The 18,849-nt window shown below is 38.5% G+C and overlaps 1 protein-coding gene across 4 annotated transcripts in view; it reads left to right on the forward strand.

Annotated features, from left to right (window-relative positions):
• Nucleotides 1–18,849, forward strand: part of RASSF8 (Ras association domain family member 8) — a 129,831-nt gene that overhangs the window by 93,653 nt on the left and 17,329 nt on the right. For all 4 annotated transcript variants that reach the window (XM_067695960.1, XM_067695959.1, XM_067695961.1 and 1 more), the window contains one exon: nt 17,525–17,730. In XM_067695960.1, coding sequence (XP_067552061.1) covers nt 17,628–17,730 — 103 coding nt within the window. In that variant the 5' untranslated portion in view covers nt 17,525–17,627. The remainder of the gene's footprint in view (nt 1–17,524; nt 17,731–18,849) is intronic.

Genomic DNA, 18,849 nt, shown 5'->3' on the forward strand with positions numbered 1-18,849 from the left:
TGATCAAGAGGCGGTACCCTGAGGGCAGTGGCGAGCCATTAGAGGACTCTAAGCAGGAGTATGGAATCAAATTTGTGTTTAAGAAAGATCTTCTGGGGCTTCCCTGGTGGCGCAGTGGTTGAGAATCCGCCTGCCGGTGCAGGGGACACGGGTTCGTGCCCCGCTCCGGGAAGATCCCACATGCCGCGGAGCACCTGGGCCCGTGAGCCATGGCCGCTGAGCCTGCACGTCCGGGGCCTGTGCTCCGCAACGGGAGAGGCCACAACAGTGAGAGGCCCGCGTACCGCAAAAAAAAAAAAGAAAGAAAGAAAGAAAGAAAGATCTTCTGTAGCAATAATGTATAAAATGGATGTGCAGGGGGAGAGACAGGAGGAAGGTGGAGGGATCATTTGGCAGGCAGCTGCAGACTGGAGCAACTCCACCCCAAGCTATGCAGCGTTGTTTGTAAGAGCCCCAAATTGGAAGCAACCGTGCTGTCCATCAACAGAAGATAGATGAATAAATTGTGGTGTGTTTGTACAATGGGGAATCCCTCCTGCAGTGAGAAAGAATGAAGTACCTGCTATGAACAGCAACGTGGATGCAGCTCAGCAAGCATACTGTCAACCGAGGAAACCAGGCCCCACCTCATACGATCCGGTCCATTTATACAAAACCCCAAACCAGGCAGAACTAGTCTGTGATGATGGAGGTCCTTTCAGGGAGGGGCCGGGACTAGGAGGGGGCTTCTTCTTGATCTTGGAAGTGATTAGACAAGTGTGTTTGCCTTGTGAAAATTCATCACACTTAAAATTGCTGACTTTTTCTGTAGTATGTTATACTTTAATTCAACTGCTTCTTCAAAAACCCACTTTTCTCCACTGCAGTACCGTTCCCAGCTCCCTTCTAAGTAGTGACTTATTACCTTGCTGCTACTTCCCTCCCACTTTGCATGTCACTGAGGCAGGGGGTGGGTTTTAGTGACTGGTGGAGTAGTCCTTGGCCACATTTTTGGGACCCATTTTGTTCCATGGGGTGATCCTTCTGCAAGTGACCTTCACCAGGTTAACTGCTAGTGCTTGAGCTTTGCTCTCTACTCTGAACATGTAGGGCTTGATGAAATATAAACACATTGTGGAAATCAGATATACTAATGAAATGCAAATACATTTATTTGAACATAAAAAACTAGGGCCCTTTTCCCCCTTAAACAAGCAGTTTAACTTGGAAAGTGTACTAGGATTTTAAACAGTCAATTGCTTTAGTTGCTGCGCCCTACAGTTGAACCATTTCTATTTATTCATGTGCTCAAGGTTAAACGTGTAGCTTTCCTCGTTGCATCTGACTGCTGACTGACCGGTCACAGCCATCTTCACCTGGACACTGTAGTTTCAGTAAAGGTCAGGGACTAGGCCTAAGCCCAGTTCTCTAAATAGAATATTGTCAAGTCGAGGACCACTTTAGTCGGCATCACTAACGATGTTTACAGTAAATATCAGGTCTTTTGCCCTGAAATTTCACAGTGCACGTCTCAAAATTAGCACCTATCTTTTCAAATAATATTGAATGCTCATATAGCAACACAACACTTCCTGGATTATTTGAAGCCCAAAACTTCCCCAGCTTAAATGCAGAGCAGCACAGAGTGTCTCTTTAAAGAGAGTGGCAACTAAAGACAGTGTGAAGAATAAAGTGTGGAACATTATGGAATAGCATTATTTGTTTCATTACACGGAATAATTAAACTCTCTATTAGAATTTCGCTACATGGAAAATACCTATTACAGGCATACCCCGTTTTATTGCCCTTCCTAGATATTGTGTTTTTTTACAAATGGAAGTTTTGTGGCAACCCCGCATCGAGCAAGTCTATTGCCACCATTTTTCCAACAACATCTGCTCACTTCGGGTCTCTATGTCACAGTTTGGTAATTCTCGCAATATTTCAAACTTTTACATTATTATTATATTTGCTATGGTGGTCGGTGATCTTTGATCTTGCTATTACAAAAAGATTAGACTCACCGAAGGCTCAGATGGTGGTTAGGATTTTTTAGCAATAAAGTATTTTTTAAGTAAGGTATGTACATTGTTTTTTTGGAGATAATGCTATTACACACTTAATAGACTACAATATAATAAACCTTTTATATGCACTGGGAAACCAAAAAAATTGGTGAGACTCACTTTATTGAGATATTTACTTTATTGCAGTGGTCTGGAACCAAACCCACAATATCTGTGAGGTATGCCTGTACTTTAAAATATCACCAAAAGATGCAGCTATTTTTGCATATCATCTAGGGATTTCATTATATAACTGACTTACATTTTCTTCAGGAAATATATAGAGTAAGCAGGATTATTTTTGGCTCTTAAAGAATAAGGGAAAACTACCTTTTCAAATTGTTTGAATGGATACATTTGAAATGTTCTGTGAGTTGAAATAGTTCTAGTTTAACAAAGATTCTTAGGGATCATGCATGTTTAATTTTGCCAAATATAATTTCTGCCTTCCACACTCTTAAAGCATTTAGTACTTTAATCAACTGGTCGCAGGAGAAGAAGGTACAGAAAAGAAAGGGAGCCGTGGGTGGCATGAGACAGTGGACACTTGGTTGGTACAAAGGGGTGTCATAAAAGTGATGGAAACAAACTAAGACCGACACACAGAAGTGAACAATTCAGTCTAGTCAAGGCCTCCAGCAGCCCCTACAACCCCTCACTGTCAGCCAGGTCCTGATGGCAGTGAGTGGAGAGCCATTGGAGCGTTCTGAGCAGGAGTGTGGGATCCAATTTGTATTTAAGAAAGACCAACTGTTACCCTTTCTATACTGTGTTAATTAACTCTGAAAACTGAATTTAGTAGAAAGGTTTATAGTCTAGCAGCCACTTTGACAGTCAGTCAAAGAAAGTCTAGTGCTCACTTTTTCCTTAATTTTATGTTTATTTTATTACTGTTTCCTCCCCGAAGTATTTTATTTTGGCTTTGAAATGTTTACATACTAATTTAGCTTAGAAATATATACCTGAAAAGGAACATGTTTGATATATAAAGTTTGCCTATTTAAAGTCACCCTCATAGTCATTAGTCAAGACAATGTTTTGTTGAAAAGTTTGTGAACTTAATTCATTGTAACTGTAAGAATGGGCTTGTCAGAATTAATGGGCTTGATATTTATGATATTATGAGTGAGAAGTCTGTAGATGAAAAAGACATTTATTTTTATCTTCTGTTAAGTAAAACAGTGGGTTTCATTGTAGAATGTCATAAATACTAAATTAAGGAAATAGATTCCTTATACCTGAAGGAGGCTATAAAGTTTTGAACATAGTTTAATATCACTTGCTGGCTGAGTGACTCTGGCCGAGTTACTGATTCCTCTGTACCCCAGTTTCCTCACTTGTTTCATGATAATTCACGTCACACAGAGCTATAGATGAGTATCAGAAGGATTCAATCAAATTTTATACACACACGTATATTATAATATATAAAATACATATAAATATATAGATATACAGTTAACTTTGCATCTGTCACATAGTAGAATTCAGTACGTGTTAGCTGTTTTTTATTGTTGCTAGATTAAGTAACAAAAACATGTTTTCATTTGAAGGGTTTGGTTTACAATCAAGGTACCAAAGTATATCTGCTCTCGGAGCAATAACACAAATCTATTTGTACTTACATCTGTCTTTTAAAATGTCACCAAGTTTTCAGTAATTTTTTTTAGTAAAAATACATTATAACATTATTGCTCACTGCCAGTTTTCCAATGAAAGAGAGCCATGAAATCGCATACGTAGTAAAAAGCATGATTTAATTGATGCCAGAATCAGGGTTTTTTCACATTAAGACTTGGAGAGTGTGATATCTTTCCCAGTCCTGGGAGCTCAACGGGAGTTAAACCATCACAGAACTTTGGCACTGCACACATGCCTCCAGCTTTCTCTAAAGGGCCGCAAGGTAGACTGGGACACCAACAGAAGATGTAATTGCAAAACAGATGGCTTTTTATGTTCCTTTTTAAAAATAATACTGCAGCAAGAAATGCAACCCAATGGTACATTATTTTTGTATCTTTTACTTAGATTTTATACCAATAAAATCAAGTTGTAAGGTCCACCTTCCATGAACATTTAAGAAAATTAGCAAGAACAAGCAACACAGAGTTTTTTCATGGCAATGTTCCTATGTCAGTGGCAACCCCCATTTTATGTTCTGTTTTCATTAGAGTTCTTTACAAGAGCAACTCCCTCAACATCTTCTGTACTGGACACTTAATTAAGTTTAATCATTTAATTTCAGTTTTCAGAATAATCTAAATTAGTATTATTCCTAAGATTGGCTAACATCCATCCACGTGACCTTGATCGAATGATAAAATTTGGCTAGACCTCAGCCTTCTGTGTTCAGTGAAATTATTATACTAGTTGTTGGCCAGCAGGTTGCTAGCTCCGAAAGGAAAGATATCTTATCCATTTGGTGTCAGTGAACTCTATGAAATGAGTGACCTTTATCTGTCTGGAGAAAGTACCATCCCTCCTTGACATCTTTAGGTGTAAGGAATCCGCAGCTTCCTTTGAACTTTCACCACATAGAGCCAAATTGTTTTTGAGTGATTTTGGTAGGCTTGTGACTTGGAAAGAAGAATACTGCGAGGCTGGAATAGCAGAAAAAAGTAAGAAAGATGCACATGTTATGGTTAGTAGCATTCGCGTGGAGTGGTGGCATTCCAGTTAAAGCTGACTCAGGGTTGCTACCACTAGAGAGATTTTGACCATCATGAACTGGCTTACAGTGAGGGCTGTAGGGGCTTTTGGAGGCCCTGACCTAGACGGAATTGTTCATTTTTATGTATTGGTCTTGGTTCATTTCCATCACTTTTATGACATCCCTTCAGACCCACCGAGTGGCCATAGTCTCATGCCACCCTCCCCGGCCTCTCCATGCCTTGTTCTCCTGTGACCCTTTTCAAGGTATGAATTTCCAGGTTAAATTCCCAAGCAAAACACTTCCTCTATCAGTGTTCTGTCAGCCAGAACTCAAAGAAGAATTCAGTCTAATAAATACGTCCTTGTATTTCCATGGGGTATCAGAATGATTTTACAAATGGTAACCATTTTGAAGGGACTAGGGAATAAATGACTTTTTGGTGGTGTCAGTTAGTATTAGATTAGTAAAAGGAATTATTTCGAATAAGAACTTGCTTTTGAGATTAGCTTTGGTTACTGGAAATATATCTCTCTATTCTCTAAAATGGATAAATGTAAAGATTTTGCTTTTTCTTAAGTTATAATTATTACATAGAAATCCTGTATTTCTGCTCAGAGCTTTAATTGGCAGGTCAAAATTTACTCAGATTGTTAGTTCAGAAATAAGTACTGTCCTGACGAAGTACTGTACTCCCAAAAGGTTTTTGATACTGCTCTGTGACCTGTTAGTTTGCACCTCTGGGTATGGAAGAAGTCTCCATTTCAAAATCATAGTATAGGTTTAACATTATATGTGATTTAGAAAAATACAATTGTCCATAAGCTATCTGGAGATGAGCTTTGAATAAGAAACTCACCTGAAAATAATGGCTCTTCTAACACCAAATTTGATGCTAAATAAAAAAACTAAAGTTACTAGTTATATTTATTTTAAAAGTTTATTTTTGGGGCTTCCCTGGTGGCGCAGTGGTTGAGAATCCGCCTGCCGATGCAGGGGACACGGGTTTGTGCCCCGGTCCGGGAAGATCCCACATGCTGCGGAGCGGCTGGGCCCGTGAGCCATGGCCACTGAGCCTGCGCGTCCGGAGCCTGTGCTCCGCAACGGGAGAGGCCATAACAGTGAGAGGCCCGCGTACCGCAAAAACAAACAAACAAAAAAAGATGGTTCTTAGTAGAAGGATCAATATTTTCATATCAATAACTTTAACTTGATTTGTATCATGTTTATACCAGATGCGATTGATTTTTTAATATGGGTGCTAATCCCAATTATCATTTCTAATCTCCATTTAAAAACTTGGAGAGTGTTGGCTGCTCTTAGGTACACGGTGTCATAATCTAAAATGTCTTTATTTTCAGGTGCTCTTACTAAAATAAAAATAATGTTTCCAAAATGTCGCTTTTCTATTGATTTTTTTCCTTCAGGAAAAGTTGTTTCTAATTTTTGGAAGTTATAATTTTTACTTCCGTACACAGAACAAACTTTTATTGAATTTACACTTTGAGCCAAGCCCCGCACTAGGTACATTTTTTTTAAAGGCATTCTATTTCTCACACATGCCACTTGAAAAGTTATGCATCTTAAGTACTAGACTCAGGATTTGAACCTTGGTAAATGCTATCTCCACTAAATCAATGGTCCCTTGGAAAAAATGGCTTATTCCAGGAAGTAGTTTTTAATGGCGTGAACTTAAAGAAAATGCCGGAAATCTCTAAGAAGCTTTGCTTAATATTAAAGGCAAGAGTTAAAAATTAACACAAATATGCAAACATATTTTATTTAGGCCTCTGTAAAATAAATGTGGACATAATTTTCCAAGACTGGAGGAATAATTTGTCGGCACTGAAAAATGAATCTGACCATGAGACACTCATTTTGCTGGCATGAGCATTTATTTATCATAGGTTCTCTGAATTAAAACTGTAGTTTCTTAGCACGATTTAGTTGTTTTACCTCTTCTCTTTCTCCTGGAATGGCAAGTTTATACCTACTGTCTGATTGTTGTTTATTAATAGAAATAAATTTCCAGGAGGTGATAGATGAGTTTTCTTAGTATAATTTAGGACATTTTAAGAACACTTATTTAGGTACAATGAATCCTTTTGGAGAAGCCTGCCTTACTCATTCCTTAGTTTCTTTATTCACCCCAGTTTTGAATATATGCCCCCACGTTACAAGGTTCGAGACCTTGGGAGAGTTACTTATTTAAGCTCTCTGAGACTCACTTTTCTCACCTTTAAAATGAGGCCAGTGATCCCTAACTCACTGAATTGTGCTGTGAGGAATAAATGAGACACGATACACTGTGCTTGGCAGATGGTCGGTGCTCATGCCACTCCTCACCATGGTTTTGGAGTGGTCATGTGCACATGTAATATTTGGGAAATGTTAGATCGTTGCATGTGTTTGAATGCTGTGATCTGAGGATGATGAGTGATAGAGGAAAGAGCATGGGTTTATTAGATTTAATAGTTAATAATGCACATACTGCTTAGCTTTGAGAACTTCTAAAAACATACTATTAAAGAAAAATCCTATGATTTAGACAGGTCCCTGAAAAGAAAAATATAAAACCCATTTTTAGAAGGGATGGCTTCATCCTGGCAATGAAGACTTTTTGTATAAGCAAAAGAGAAAGCTAGGGTTCTATTAAATATTCTCACTTGTTCTGTATTGTTCCTGCAAGTAAAACTTTAAACAGTGTATCCATCACTGCTTCTCAGTGCCTCAAATTACATTAAAGGGCTGGTAGAAATCTTATTTTTACATATAGGCAAATTTTCTAAAAGTTAGACGTTTGCATCCTATAGTGTAAAATATATTTTATAGGCATTGTTCCCCCTTCCACTCCCCACCCGCCATGCTAAGTCACTGAGTAAGTTTAACAGAGTCTGACCAGTTTCTCTACCCTGGGGTATCAGAACCTTTATCTTGCTGCGCATTGTCTCCCAGAGATGACATGTTACGAAATGTTTCTCAAAATCGTTGGACTGGGGAACCTTATTTCCCCATGGTACATCTCTCAGGACTGCTGTTCTCAAGAATTCATTTTGGGAGGCTCTTATTTTTATTACTAAGGTCATCTTCCTTAGCACCGCTTTTGACATTGTGTACCTTTTTGTAACAGCCGATTTCCGTGACACCATTTGCAGAACTGCATTATAGCAAAATAATGGTCTTGATTAAAGCAACTTACTTTTAACTGCGTTTCCAAAATACAGAACAAGAGTGTCAAACATGCATAACCTGAACATTGCAGTTCAGGGGCAGGTAACCTATGCCTGGCGTCTGAGGCAGTTTTCCAAAAACCGTTACCTGTATCTGCCAAATTCTGGTTTCTCATTGCCTCTTTTTTTCCTAATGTGTTTTCACTCTCTCTCTTCTCCTCTCACGTTGTGCTTCATCCTGTCACACTCTCCAGGTTGTTTTTCATCTTCAGTTCCTTTCCCATTTCTACAGGCAGGCAGCAGGTACCCATAGACATTTTTTTCCTTACATCAGTAATATTTAAACATTAAAAAGTTAATAGGGGCTTCCCTGGTGGCCCAGTGGTTGAGTCCACCTGCCGATGCAGGGGACACGGGTTCGTGCCCCGCTCCGGGAAGATCCCACATGCCGCGGAGCAGCAGGGCCCGTGAGCCATGGCCGCTGAGCCTGCGCGTCCGGAGCCTGTGCTCCACAACGGGAGAGGCCACAACAGTGAGAGGCCCGCGTACCGCAAAAAAGAAAAAAAAAATGTGATGGTATACTAAAACCTTAATGGAACTTAATAATGAGCCTCATAAGTTTCTTTGAAATAATATAGGTTTCTTGGGGGATGGGGAGAACTTTTAATGAGATCTGATGTCTTTTGTGTTAGGTTTCCCAAGTTTAATATCTTTTTTAAAATAATGCTCTTTACTTTTTTATTTTAATTTTTAAAATTTTTGTACAATTTTAAAGGTTACTTTCCATCCACAGTTATTACAAAATATTGGCTATATTCCCCGTGTTGTACAACACATCCTTGAGCCTATCTTACACTCCATAGTTTGTACTGACCACTCCCCTATTCCCATATTGCCCCCCAGCTACTGGTAACCACTAGTTTGTTTTCTGTATCTGTGATTCTCCTTTTTTGTTATATTCACTCGTTTATTGTATTTTTTAGATTCCACATATAAGTGATATCATATAGTATTTGTCTTTCTCTGACTTATTTCACTTAGCACAATACCCTCCAAGTCCATCCATGTTGCTGCAAATGCAAGACGTTCGTCATTTTTTATGGCTGGGTAGTAGTCCACTGGATATGTATACCACATCTTCTTTATCCATTATCTGTTGATAGACACTTAGGTTGCTTCCATATCTTGGCTGTTGTAAATAATGCTGCTATGAATATTGGGGTGCATGTATCTTTTCGAATTAGCGTTTTTGGTTTTTTTGGATGTATACCCGGAAGTGGAATTGCTGGGTCATATGGTAGTTCTATTTTTAGTTTTTTTGAGAAACCTCCATACGGTTTTCCACAGCGGCTGCACCAGTTTACGTTCCTACTAACAGTGTAGGAGGGTTCCCTTTTCTCCACGTCCTCGCCAACAGTTTGTTACTTGTGTTCCTTTTGATGATAGCCATTCTGACAGGTGTGAGGGGATATCTCACTGTGGTTTTGATTTGCATTTCTCTGATGATTAGTGATGTTGAGCATCTTTTCATGGGCCTGTTGGCCATCTGCATTTCCTCTTTGGAAGAATGTCTGTTCAGTTCTTCTGCCCATTTTTTAATTGGGTGGTTTGTTTTTTTGATGTTGAGTTGTATGAGCTATTTATATATGTTGGATATTAATCCTTTATGTCGGATATTAATCCTTTATGTCATATCATTTGCAAATATTTTCTCCCATTCAGTAAGTTGTCTTTGTTTTGTCAGTCGTTTCCTTTGCTGTGCAAAAGCTTTTAAGTTGAAAGGTCCAAGTTTAATCTTTTAATGAAACATAAGGGACTATGTATTAAATAAATTTTAATTCAGCTTTAAAAATTCAGCTGTTTTTCCTTTTAATAAAATAATTTAATTTTAATATATTAATTTAACACAATATATTAATGTTTGACCGTTTTTTCATCTTAACTTATCCCAAGGAAGAATAATACATATTCTATTTCTAGTAAATAGAGTGCCTAGCAGAGAAGGAAACAAATCTTATTTTAAGTCAGAACTCTTATGTTTCCTTTCCTTAAATGTTCTCTAAATGGATTAGGGACAGTAGCACATAAACCTCTTATTTGACACTTGGAGTGCACACCAGCCTATATAATGCTCAAAGAACCTAGCAGTAAAGGAACTTTTTAAACTTTGTTTACTGTATTTCTTACATTTCCTCGGCCTTGGAGCCCTTTTTCCCCAGAAATTTAACATCTTACAGATTTCCTAACTGAGGAACACAGTTTGGGAATCAGCTTGCTGGGGGCAGGTGGTCCTTCCTCTGGGCATAAAGGGGGTTAAGTGAAGCCACCTTGGCGCTGCAGTGGAAGCAGAGAGAGCTGAAGCGGCACTCTGGGAAATTACAGTGTGACAAAAAGGTTTCTTTTAAGACTTATTTATTATTTATTTGTTTTATTTTTGGCTGCGTCAGGTCTTAGTTGCGGCACGTGGGGTCTTTCGTTGTGGCGTTGGAGCTTCTCTCTAGCTGTGATGCGTGGGTTCCAGAGTGTGTGGGCTCTGTAGTTTGCAGCATGCAGGCTCTCTAGTTGAGGCGCGCGGGCTCAGTAGTTGTGGCACGTGGGCTTAGTTGCCCCACAGCATGCGGGATCTTAGTTCCCCAACCAGGGATCGAACCTGCGTCCCCTGCATTGCAAGGTAGATTCTTTACCACTGGGCCATCAGGGAAGTCCCAACAAAAAGTGTTTTTGTACCATCCCTAGAAAAAGTAATTAGGTTTATTCTCATTCATCTCACATGTGTTCTGACTCATCTACCCAGGTGACCAGGTACCTTCAAACTGTCTTAGGTCCTTTAACAGAATATAAAAGGACTAAGTTACTATTTGTAGTAAATACTATTTTATAGGAAAAGTTCGTATTGTTTTTTAAATAAGTTTTTAAATGATCAATTAATCCTGAAATGGCCGTGCCATTGTAAACCATTAAATTTAAATGTTTTCTTTAATTAAATCAATGTTTATTACATCTCATAAACTTTTAACATTCTTTTTTAAAAACAGCAAAGAAATAGGAAGATCACAGGACAATGGGCAAACAAATCATAGATTGATTAAAGATTTATTAACACAGGAAGTGTTGAGATTTTAAAAACCCACAGAAAAAAGAATTGTGTGTAATTGATTTTTAGTAGGCTAATAATAACATTCTAATCAATAGAAAAAAATCAAGACATATTGTTTGACCATATGAGAATGCAGAATTTTCTGCTTCACCTATAATGCAGCTAAAAAAAATATTAAACACTGGGGAAACACAGCAAGTTAAAAAAAAGTTTACATTATTAGAATAATTCTTAAATTGAAGACAGTTAGAAAATGAGTATTTGCAGTGCTGGACACCCTATGCCAAACAACAAGCAAGACAGGAACACAACCCCATCCATTAGCAGAGAGGCTGCCTAAAATCATAATAAGGCCACAGACACCCCAAAACACACCACCAGACGTGGACCTGCCCACCAGAAAGACAAGATCCAGCCTCATCCACCAGAGCACAGGCATTAGTCCCCTCCACAGGAAGCCTACCCAACCCACTGAATCAACCTTAGCCACTGGGGACAGACACCAAAAACAATGGGAACTACGAACCTGCAACGGTAACCTCCTCCTGCGAAAAGGAGACCCCAGACACCATAAAGTAAGATGAATGGGAAGACAGAGAAACACACAGCAGATGATGGAGCAAGGCAAAAACCCACCAGACCTAACAAATGAAGAGGAAATAGGCAGTCTACCTGAAAAAGAATTCAGAATAATGATAGTAAAGATGATCCAAATCTTGGAAACACAATGGAGAAACTACAAGAAACGTTTAACAAGGACCTAGAAGAACTAAAGAGCAAACAAACAGTGATGAACAACACAATAAATGAAATTAAAAATTCTCTACAAGGGATCAATTGCAGAATGACTGAGGCAGAAAAACGGATAAGTGACCTGGAAGATAAAATAGTGGAAATAACTACTGCAGAGCAGAAGAAAGAAAGAACAATGAAAAGAATTGAGGACAGTCTCAGAGACCTCTGGGACAACATTAAACACACCAACATTCGAATTATAGGTGTCCTGGAAGAAGAAGAGAAAAAGAAAGGGACTGAGAAAATATTTGAAGAGATTATAGTTGAAAACTTCCCTAATATGGGAAAGGAAATAGTTAAACCAGTTCAGGAAGCAAAGAGAGTCCCATATAGGATAAATCCAAGGAGAAACACGCCAAGACACATATTAATCAAACTATCAAAAATTAAATACAAAGAAAAAGTATTAAAAGCAACAAGGGAAAAATAACACACAAGGGAATCCCTATAAGGTTAACAGCTGATCCTTCAGCAGAAACTCTGCAAGCCAGAAGGGACTGGAAGGACATATTTAAAGTAATGAAGGAGAAAAATCTACAACCAAGATTACTCTACCCAGCAAGGATCTCATTCAGATTTGATGGAGAAATTAAAACCTTTACAGACAAGCAAAAGCTAAGAGAATTCAGCACCACCAAACCAGCTTTACAACAAATGCTAAAGGAACTTCTCTAGGAAGGAAACACAAGAGAAGGAAAAGACCTACAATAACGAACCCAAACAATTAAGAAAATGGTAATAGGAACATACATACCAATAATTACCTTAAATGTAAATGGATGAAAATGCTCCCACCAAAAGACATAGACTGGCTGAATAGATACAAAAACAAGACCCATATATATGCTGTCTACAAGAGACCACTTCAGACCTAGGGACACATACAGACTGAAAGTGAGGGGATGGAAAAAGATATTCCATGCAAATGGAAATCAGAAGAAAGCTGGAGTAGCAATTCTCATATCAGACAAAATAGACTTTAAAACAAAGACTATTACAAGAGACAAAGAAGGACACTACATATGATCAAGGGATCAATCCACGAAGAAGATATAACAATTGTAAATATTTATGTACCCCACATAGGAGCACCTCAATACATAAGGCAAATACCAACAGCCATAAAAGGGGAAATAGACAGTAAAACAATCATAGTAGGGGACTTTAATACCCCACTTTCACCAATGGACAGATCATCCAAAATGAAAATAAATAAGGAAACACAAGCTTTAAATGATACATTAAACAAGATGGACTTAATGGATATTTATAGGACATTCCATCCAAAAACAACAGAATACACTTTCTTCTCAAGTGTTCATGGAACATTCTCCAGGATAGATCATATCTTGGGTCACAAATCAAGCCTTGGTGAATTTAAGAAAATTGAAATCGTATCAAGTATCTTTTCCGACCACAATGCTGTGAGACTAGATATCAATTACAGGAAAAAAATCTGTAAAAAATGCAAACATATATAGGCTAAACAATACACTACTTAATAACCAAGAGATCACTGAAGAAATCAAAGAAGAAATCAAAAAATACCTAGAAACAAATGACAATGAAGACACAACAACCCAAAACCTATAGGATGCAGCAAAAGCAGTTCTAAGAGGGAAGTTTATAGCAATACAATCCTACCTTAAGAAACAGGAAACATCTCAAATCAACAACCTAACCTTATACCTAAAGTAATTAGAGAAAGAATAACAAAAAAAACCCCAAAGTTAGCAGAAGGAAACAAATCATAAAGATCAGATCAGGAAGAAATGAAAAAGAAATGAAGGAAACGATAGCAAAGATCAGTAAAACCAAAAGCTGGTTCTTTGAGAAGATAAACAAAATTGATAAACCATTAGCCAGACTCATCAAGAAAAAAAGAGAAAAGACTCAAATCAATATAATTAGAAATGAAAAAGGAGAAGTAACAACTGACACTGCAGAAATACAAAGGATCATGAGAGATTACTACAAGCAACTCTATGCCAATAAAATGGACAACCTGAAAGAAATCGACAAATGCTTAGAAATGCAAACCTTCCGAGACTGAACCAGGAAGAAATAGAAAATATGAACAGACCAATCACAAGCATTGAAATTGAGACTGTGATTAAAAATCTTCCAACAAACAAAAGCCCAGGACCAGATGGCTTCACAGGCAAATTCTATCAAACATTTAGAGAACAGCTAACACATATCCTTCTCAAACTCTTCCAAAATATAGCAGAGGGAGGAACACTCCCACACTCATTCTACGAGGCCACCATCACCCTGATACCAAAACCAGACAAAGATGTCACAAAGAAAGAAAACTACAGGCCAATATCACTGATGAACATAGATGCAAAAATTCTCAACAAAATACTAGCAAACAGGATCCAAGAGCACATTAAAAGGATCATACACCATGATCAAGTGGGGTTTATCCCAGGAATGCAAGGATTCTTCAGTATACGCAAATCAATCAATGTGATACACCATATCAACAAACCAAAGGAGAAAAACCATATGATCATCTCAATAGATGTAGAGAAACCTTTTGACAAAATTCAACACCCATTTATGATAAAAAACCCTCCAGAAAGTAGGCATAGAGGGAATTTACCTCAACATAAGAAAGGCCATATATGACAAACCCACAGCCAACATTGTCCTCAATGGTGAAAAGTGAAACCATTTCCACTAAGATCAAGAACGAGACAAGGTTGCCCTCTCTCACCACTATTATTCAACAGAGTTTTAGAAGTTTTACCACAGCAGCCAGAGAAGAAAAAGAAATAAAAGGAATCCAAATCGGAAAAGAAGAAGTAAAGCTGTCACTATTTGCAGATGACATGATACTATACATAGAGAATCCTAAAGATGCTACCCGAAAACTACTAGAGCTGATCAATGAATTCAGTAAAGTTTCAGGATACAAAATTAATGCACAGAAATCCCTTGCATTCCTATACACTAATGATGAAAAATCTGATAGTGAAATTAAGAAAACACTCCCATTTACCACTGCAACAAAAAGAATAAAAGGTAGGAATAAACCTACCTAAGGAGACAAAAGACCTGTATGCAGAAAATTATAAGACACTGATGAAAGAAATTAAAGATGATACAAATAGATGGAGAGATATACCATGTTCTTGGATTGGAAGAATCAACACTGCGAAAATGACTCTACTACCCAAAGCAATCTACAGATTCAATGCAATCCGTATCAAACTACCATTGGTATTTTTCACAGAACTAGAACAAAAAATTTCACAATTTGTATGGAAACACAAAAGACCCCAAATAGCCAAAGCAATCTTGAGAATGAAAAACGGAGCTGGAGGAATCAGGCTCCCTGACTTCAGACTATACTACAAAGCTATAGTAATCAAGACAGTATGGTACTGGCACAAAAACAGAAAGATAGATCAATGGAACAGGATAGAAAGCCCAGAGATAAATCCACGCACATATGGTCACCTTATCTTTGATAAAGGAGGCAAGAATACACAATGGAGAAAAGACAGCCTCTTCAATAAGTGGTGCTGGGAAAACTGGACAGCTACATGTAAAAGAATGAAATTCGAACACTCCCTAACATCATACACAAAAATAAACTCAAAATGGATTAAAGACCTAAATGTAAGGCCAAACACTATAAAACTCTTAGAGGCAAACATGGGCAGAACCCTCTGTGACATAAATCACAGCAAGATCCTTTTTGACATATCTCCTAGAGAAATGGAAATAAAAACAAAAGTAAAAAAATGGGACCTAATGAAACTTAAAAGCTTTTCTACAGCAAAGGAAACCATAAGCAAGACAAAACGACACCCCTCAGAATGGGAGAAAATATTTGCAAAGGAAGCAACTGACAAAGGATTAATCTCCAAAATTTACAAGCAGCTCATGCAGCTCAATATCAAAAGAACAAAAAACGCAATCCAAAAATGGGCAGAAGACCTAAATAGACATTTCTCCAAAGAAGATATACAGATTGCCTACAGATACATGAAAGAATGCTCAACATCATTAACCATTAGAGGAATGCAAATCAAAACTACAATGAGGGGGCTTCCCTGGTGGCGCAGTGGTTGAGAGTCCGCCTGCCGATGCAGGGGACACAGGTTCATGCCCCGGTCCAGGAAGATCCCACATGCCATGGAGCGGCTAGGCCCGTGAGCCATGGCCGCTGAGCCTGCGCGTCTGGAGCCTGTGCTCCGCAACGGGAGAGGCCACAACAGTGAGAGGCCTGTGTATCGCAAAAAAAGCACAAAACTACAATGAGATATCATCTCACACCAGTCAGAATGGCCATCATCAAAAAATCTACAAAAATAAATGCTGGAGGAGGTGTGGAATAAAGGGAACCCTCTTGCACTATTGGTGGGCATGTAAATTGATACAGTCACTATGGGGAACAGTAAGTATGGAGGTTCCTTCAAAAACTAAAAATAGAACTACCGTAGGACCCAGCAGTCCCTTTACTGGGCATATACCCTGAGAAAACCATAATTCAAAGAGTCACGTACCAAAATGTTCATTGCAGCTCTTATTACAATAGCCAGGAGATGGAAGCAACCTAGGTGTCCATCGACAGATGAATGGATAAAGAAGATGTGGCACATATATACAATGGAATATTGCTTAGCCATAAACAGAAACGAAACTGGTTATTTGTAGTGAGGTGGATGGACCTAGAGTCTGTCATACAGAGTGAAGTAAGTCAGAAAGAGAAAAACAAATACTGTATGCTAACACATATATGGAATCTAAAAAAAAAAAAATGGTCATGAAGGGCCTAGGGGCAAGATGGGAATAAAGACGCAGACCTACTAGAGAATGGACTTGACGATATGGGGAGGGGAAAGGGTAAGCTGAGACAAAGTGAGAGAGTGGCATGGACATATATACACTACCAAATGTAAAATAGATAGCTAGTGGGAAGCAGCTGCATAGCACAGGGAGATCAGCTCGGTGCTTTGTGACCATCTAGAGGGGTGGGATAGGGAAGGTGAGAGGGAGGGAGACACAAGAGGGAAGATATATGGAGACATATGTATATGTATAACTGATTCACTTTGTTATAAAGCAGAAACTAACACACCATTGTAAAGCAATTATACTCCAATAAAGATGTTTTAAAAAAAAAAGTTTAAGACAATTATCAAACTCCTCCAGTTAAATAAATGGGTAGAGGACAAGCAGATCATAGATGGGGAAGTTGTTAGCCAACGAAAGAATTAATATCCTTCAGCTAATATTTTCTGCACACCTATGCCTTATGCTGCACTTAGTGTTGAAGTTTCAGTGGTGTAGACAACACTCTCGGTCCCTTGGCCAAGAGTGTGAGGCAAGGGGCACAGGGAACAAACAGATGCTGACAAGGCTGCGGAAACTGGTTCGATTGTTTTTGATTCCTAAAATGACAAAAAATCTTTTCTTTTTTTTAACCTCAAATTATCCTAATGAAGTAATTTTTGTAATAAATTAGTTTGTATGTTGAGCAATAGGGCTTGGTCAAGTAAATAAGATTTCTTTGGTCAATGGAGAGTGACTTTATGAATAATATTCTAATTGTGGAAATAGTACCATGAGGTGTCATGATTGGTGGCCATGGTTGTAGTCACACTTCTAAGTTCAGTTCTGTGAATAAGTAAGCCCATGGTCATTAATGGTAGTAGGACTATGATATATTAAAATTTGTTTTGGTAACATTTACTTACTAGGAGAAATGGTAAGATTTGTTTTATTAAAAATGTTTTTTCCTCTTTTTAGCTGACTACACAGACTCTGCCTTTTCCGTGTTTTCGTGGCCAGAGACATGACCTGACGCCTTGATGACCAGTCTCAGGGCCCTCTGGTGACTGGCTGGGTAACCATGGAACTTAAAGTATGGGTGGACGGAGTTCAGAGGATTGTTTGTGGGGTCACCGAAGTCACAACTTGCCAGGAAGTTGTCATAGCGTTAGCTCAAGCGATAGGTAAGTGAACTCTCGGGGTGTCTGAGATAGAGTGGTTGATGCTTATGCTTCCTATTGTTTTTGTTTGTTTTAAATACAGATGTCCTGTGGTTTCTGTTCATTTGGTTCCATAATACATCTCTCAGGCACACTTTTACTTATTACTGTCAACTGCCTCCAGCTTAGGTCAGTCTGTGAAGATACTTGTTCTCTGCCTCACCGAGAGTTTACTGATCTTGAGTCTAGAGACTGCACTGTCTTCTCCTCACCTGTTGTTATCGTAAACAATGATTTCTGGAACTAAAAAGGTTTTCTTGAGCCAAAACATAGATTTCAAGTTCCCAGACTCTTCATTAGGCAAAATCCGGTTTTTTATTCTGAATACTTTCAGAAAAGAAATTTGCAACAAATTAAATGACATGGTTCTTCATTAGAAAGATAATGTGTACTTTTTAAATCTTACAGAGTGAAGATGAAGTAGTCAGATCCATGCTTATCGGCCCCATCTTATTCACTTACCCCGTTGCAACTTTTCTTCTTATTTACTGTCAGTTTATCTTTATGATATTTTATGCATGTTTTTTAGTTGCCATAATTCCATTTGGAACATGATGAGGGCATAAACACCTACATCAGTAAAGCCAGTAATGTGGGCTAAAGTTTGTATTTGCATCTTAAATCCATCACTTAGCAAACCTGTGGAGTTGACCCTTGAACAGCACAAGTTTTAACTGCCAGGGTCCACTTATATGGGGCTTTTTTTCCCAATAGTAAATCCTACAGTACCGCACGATTCAAGGTTAGTTGAATCCACGAGGAACTGCAGATAGAGAAGGCCGGCTGACTATAAGTTATGTGCAGATTTTCAACTGTGTGGAGAGTTCGCGCCCCTAACGCCTGCATTGTTCAAGGGTCAACTGTATTGAGAAGGAAACTGTGTGTTCACCATGCTAGGTGCTCAGTGCCTCTTTGTCTTTGAGCTCCTTATCAAAAGTTTGTTTTTATATAGTGCTAGTTTATATTGGAAGCGTGTCAGGTTAGCTCAGGATGGAGACAAGTCACTGTCACGATGGCACCTTAGCATTTTGTAGAGGTGGTTGTGCCCCTGCAGTGTGGCAAGTGCACTGTTTGAAGTTGGCA

This window comes from Pseudorca crassidens, chromosome 11, assembly GCF_039906515.1.
Source record: "Pseudorca crassidens isolate mPseCra1 chromosome 11, mPseCra1.hap1, whole genome shotgun sequence".
NCBI lineage: Eukaryota > Metazoa > Chordata > Mammalia > Artiodactyla > Delphinidae > Pseudorca > Pseudorca crassidens.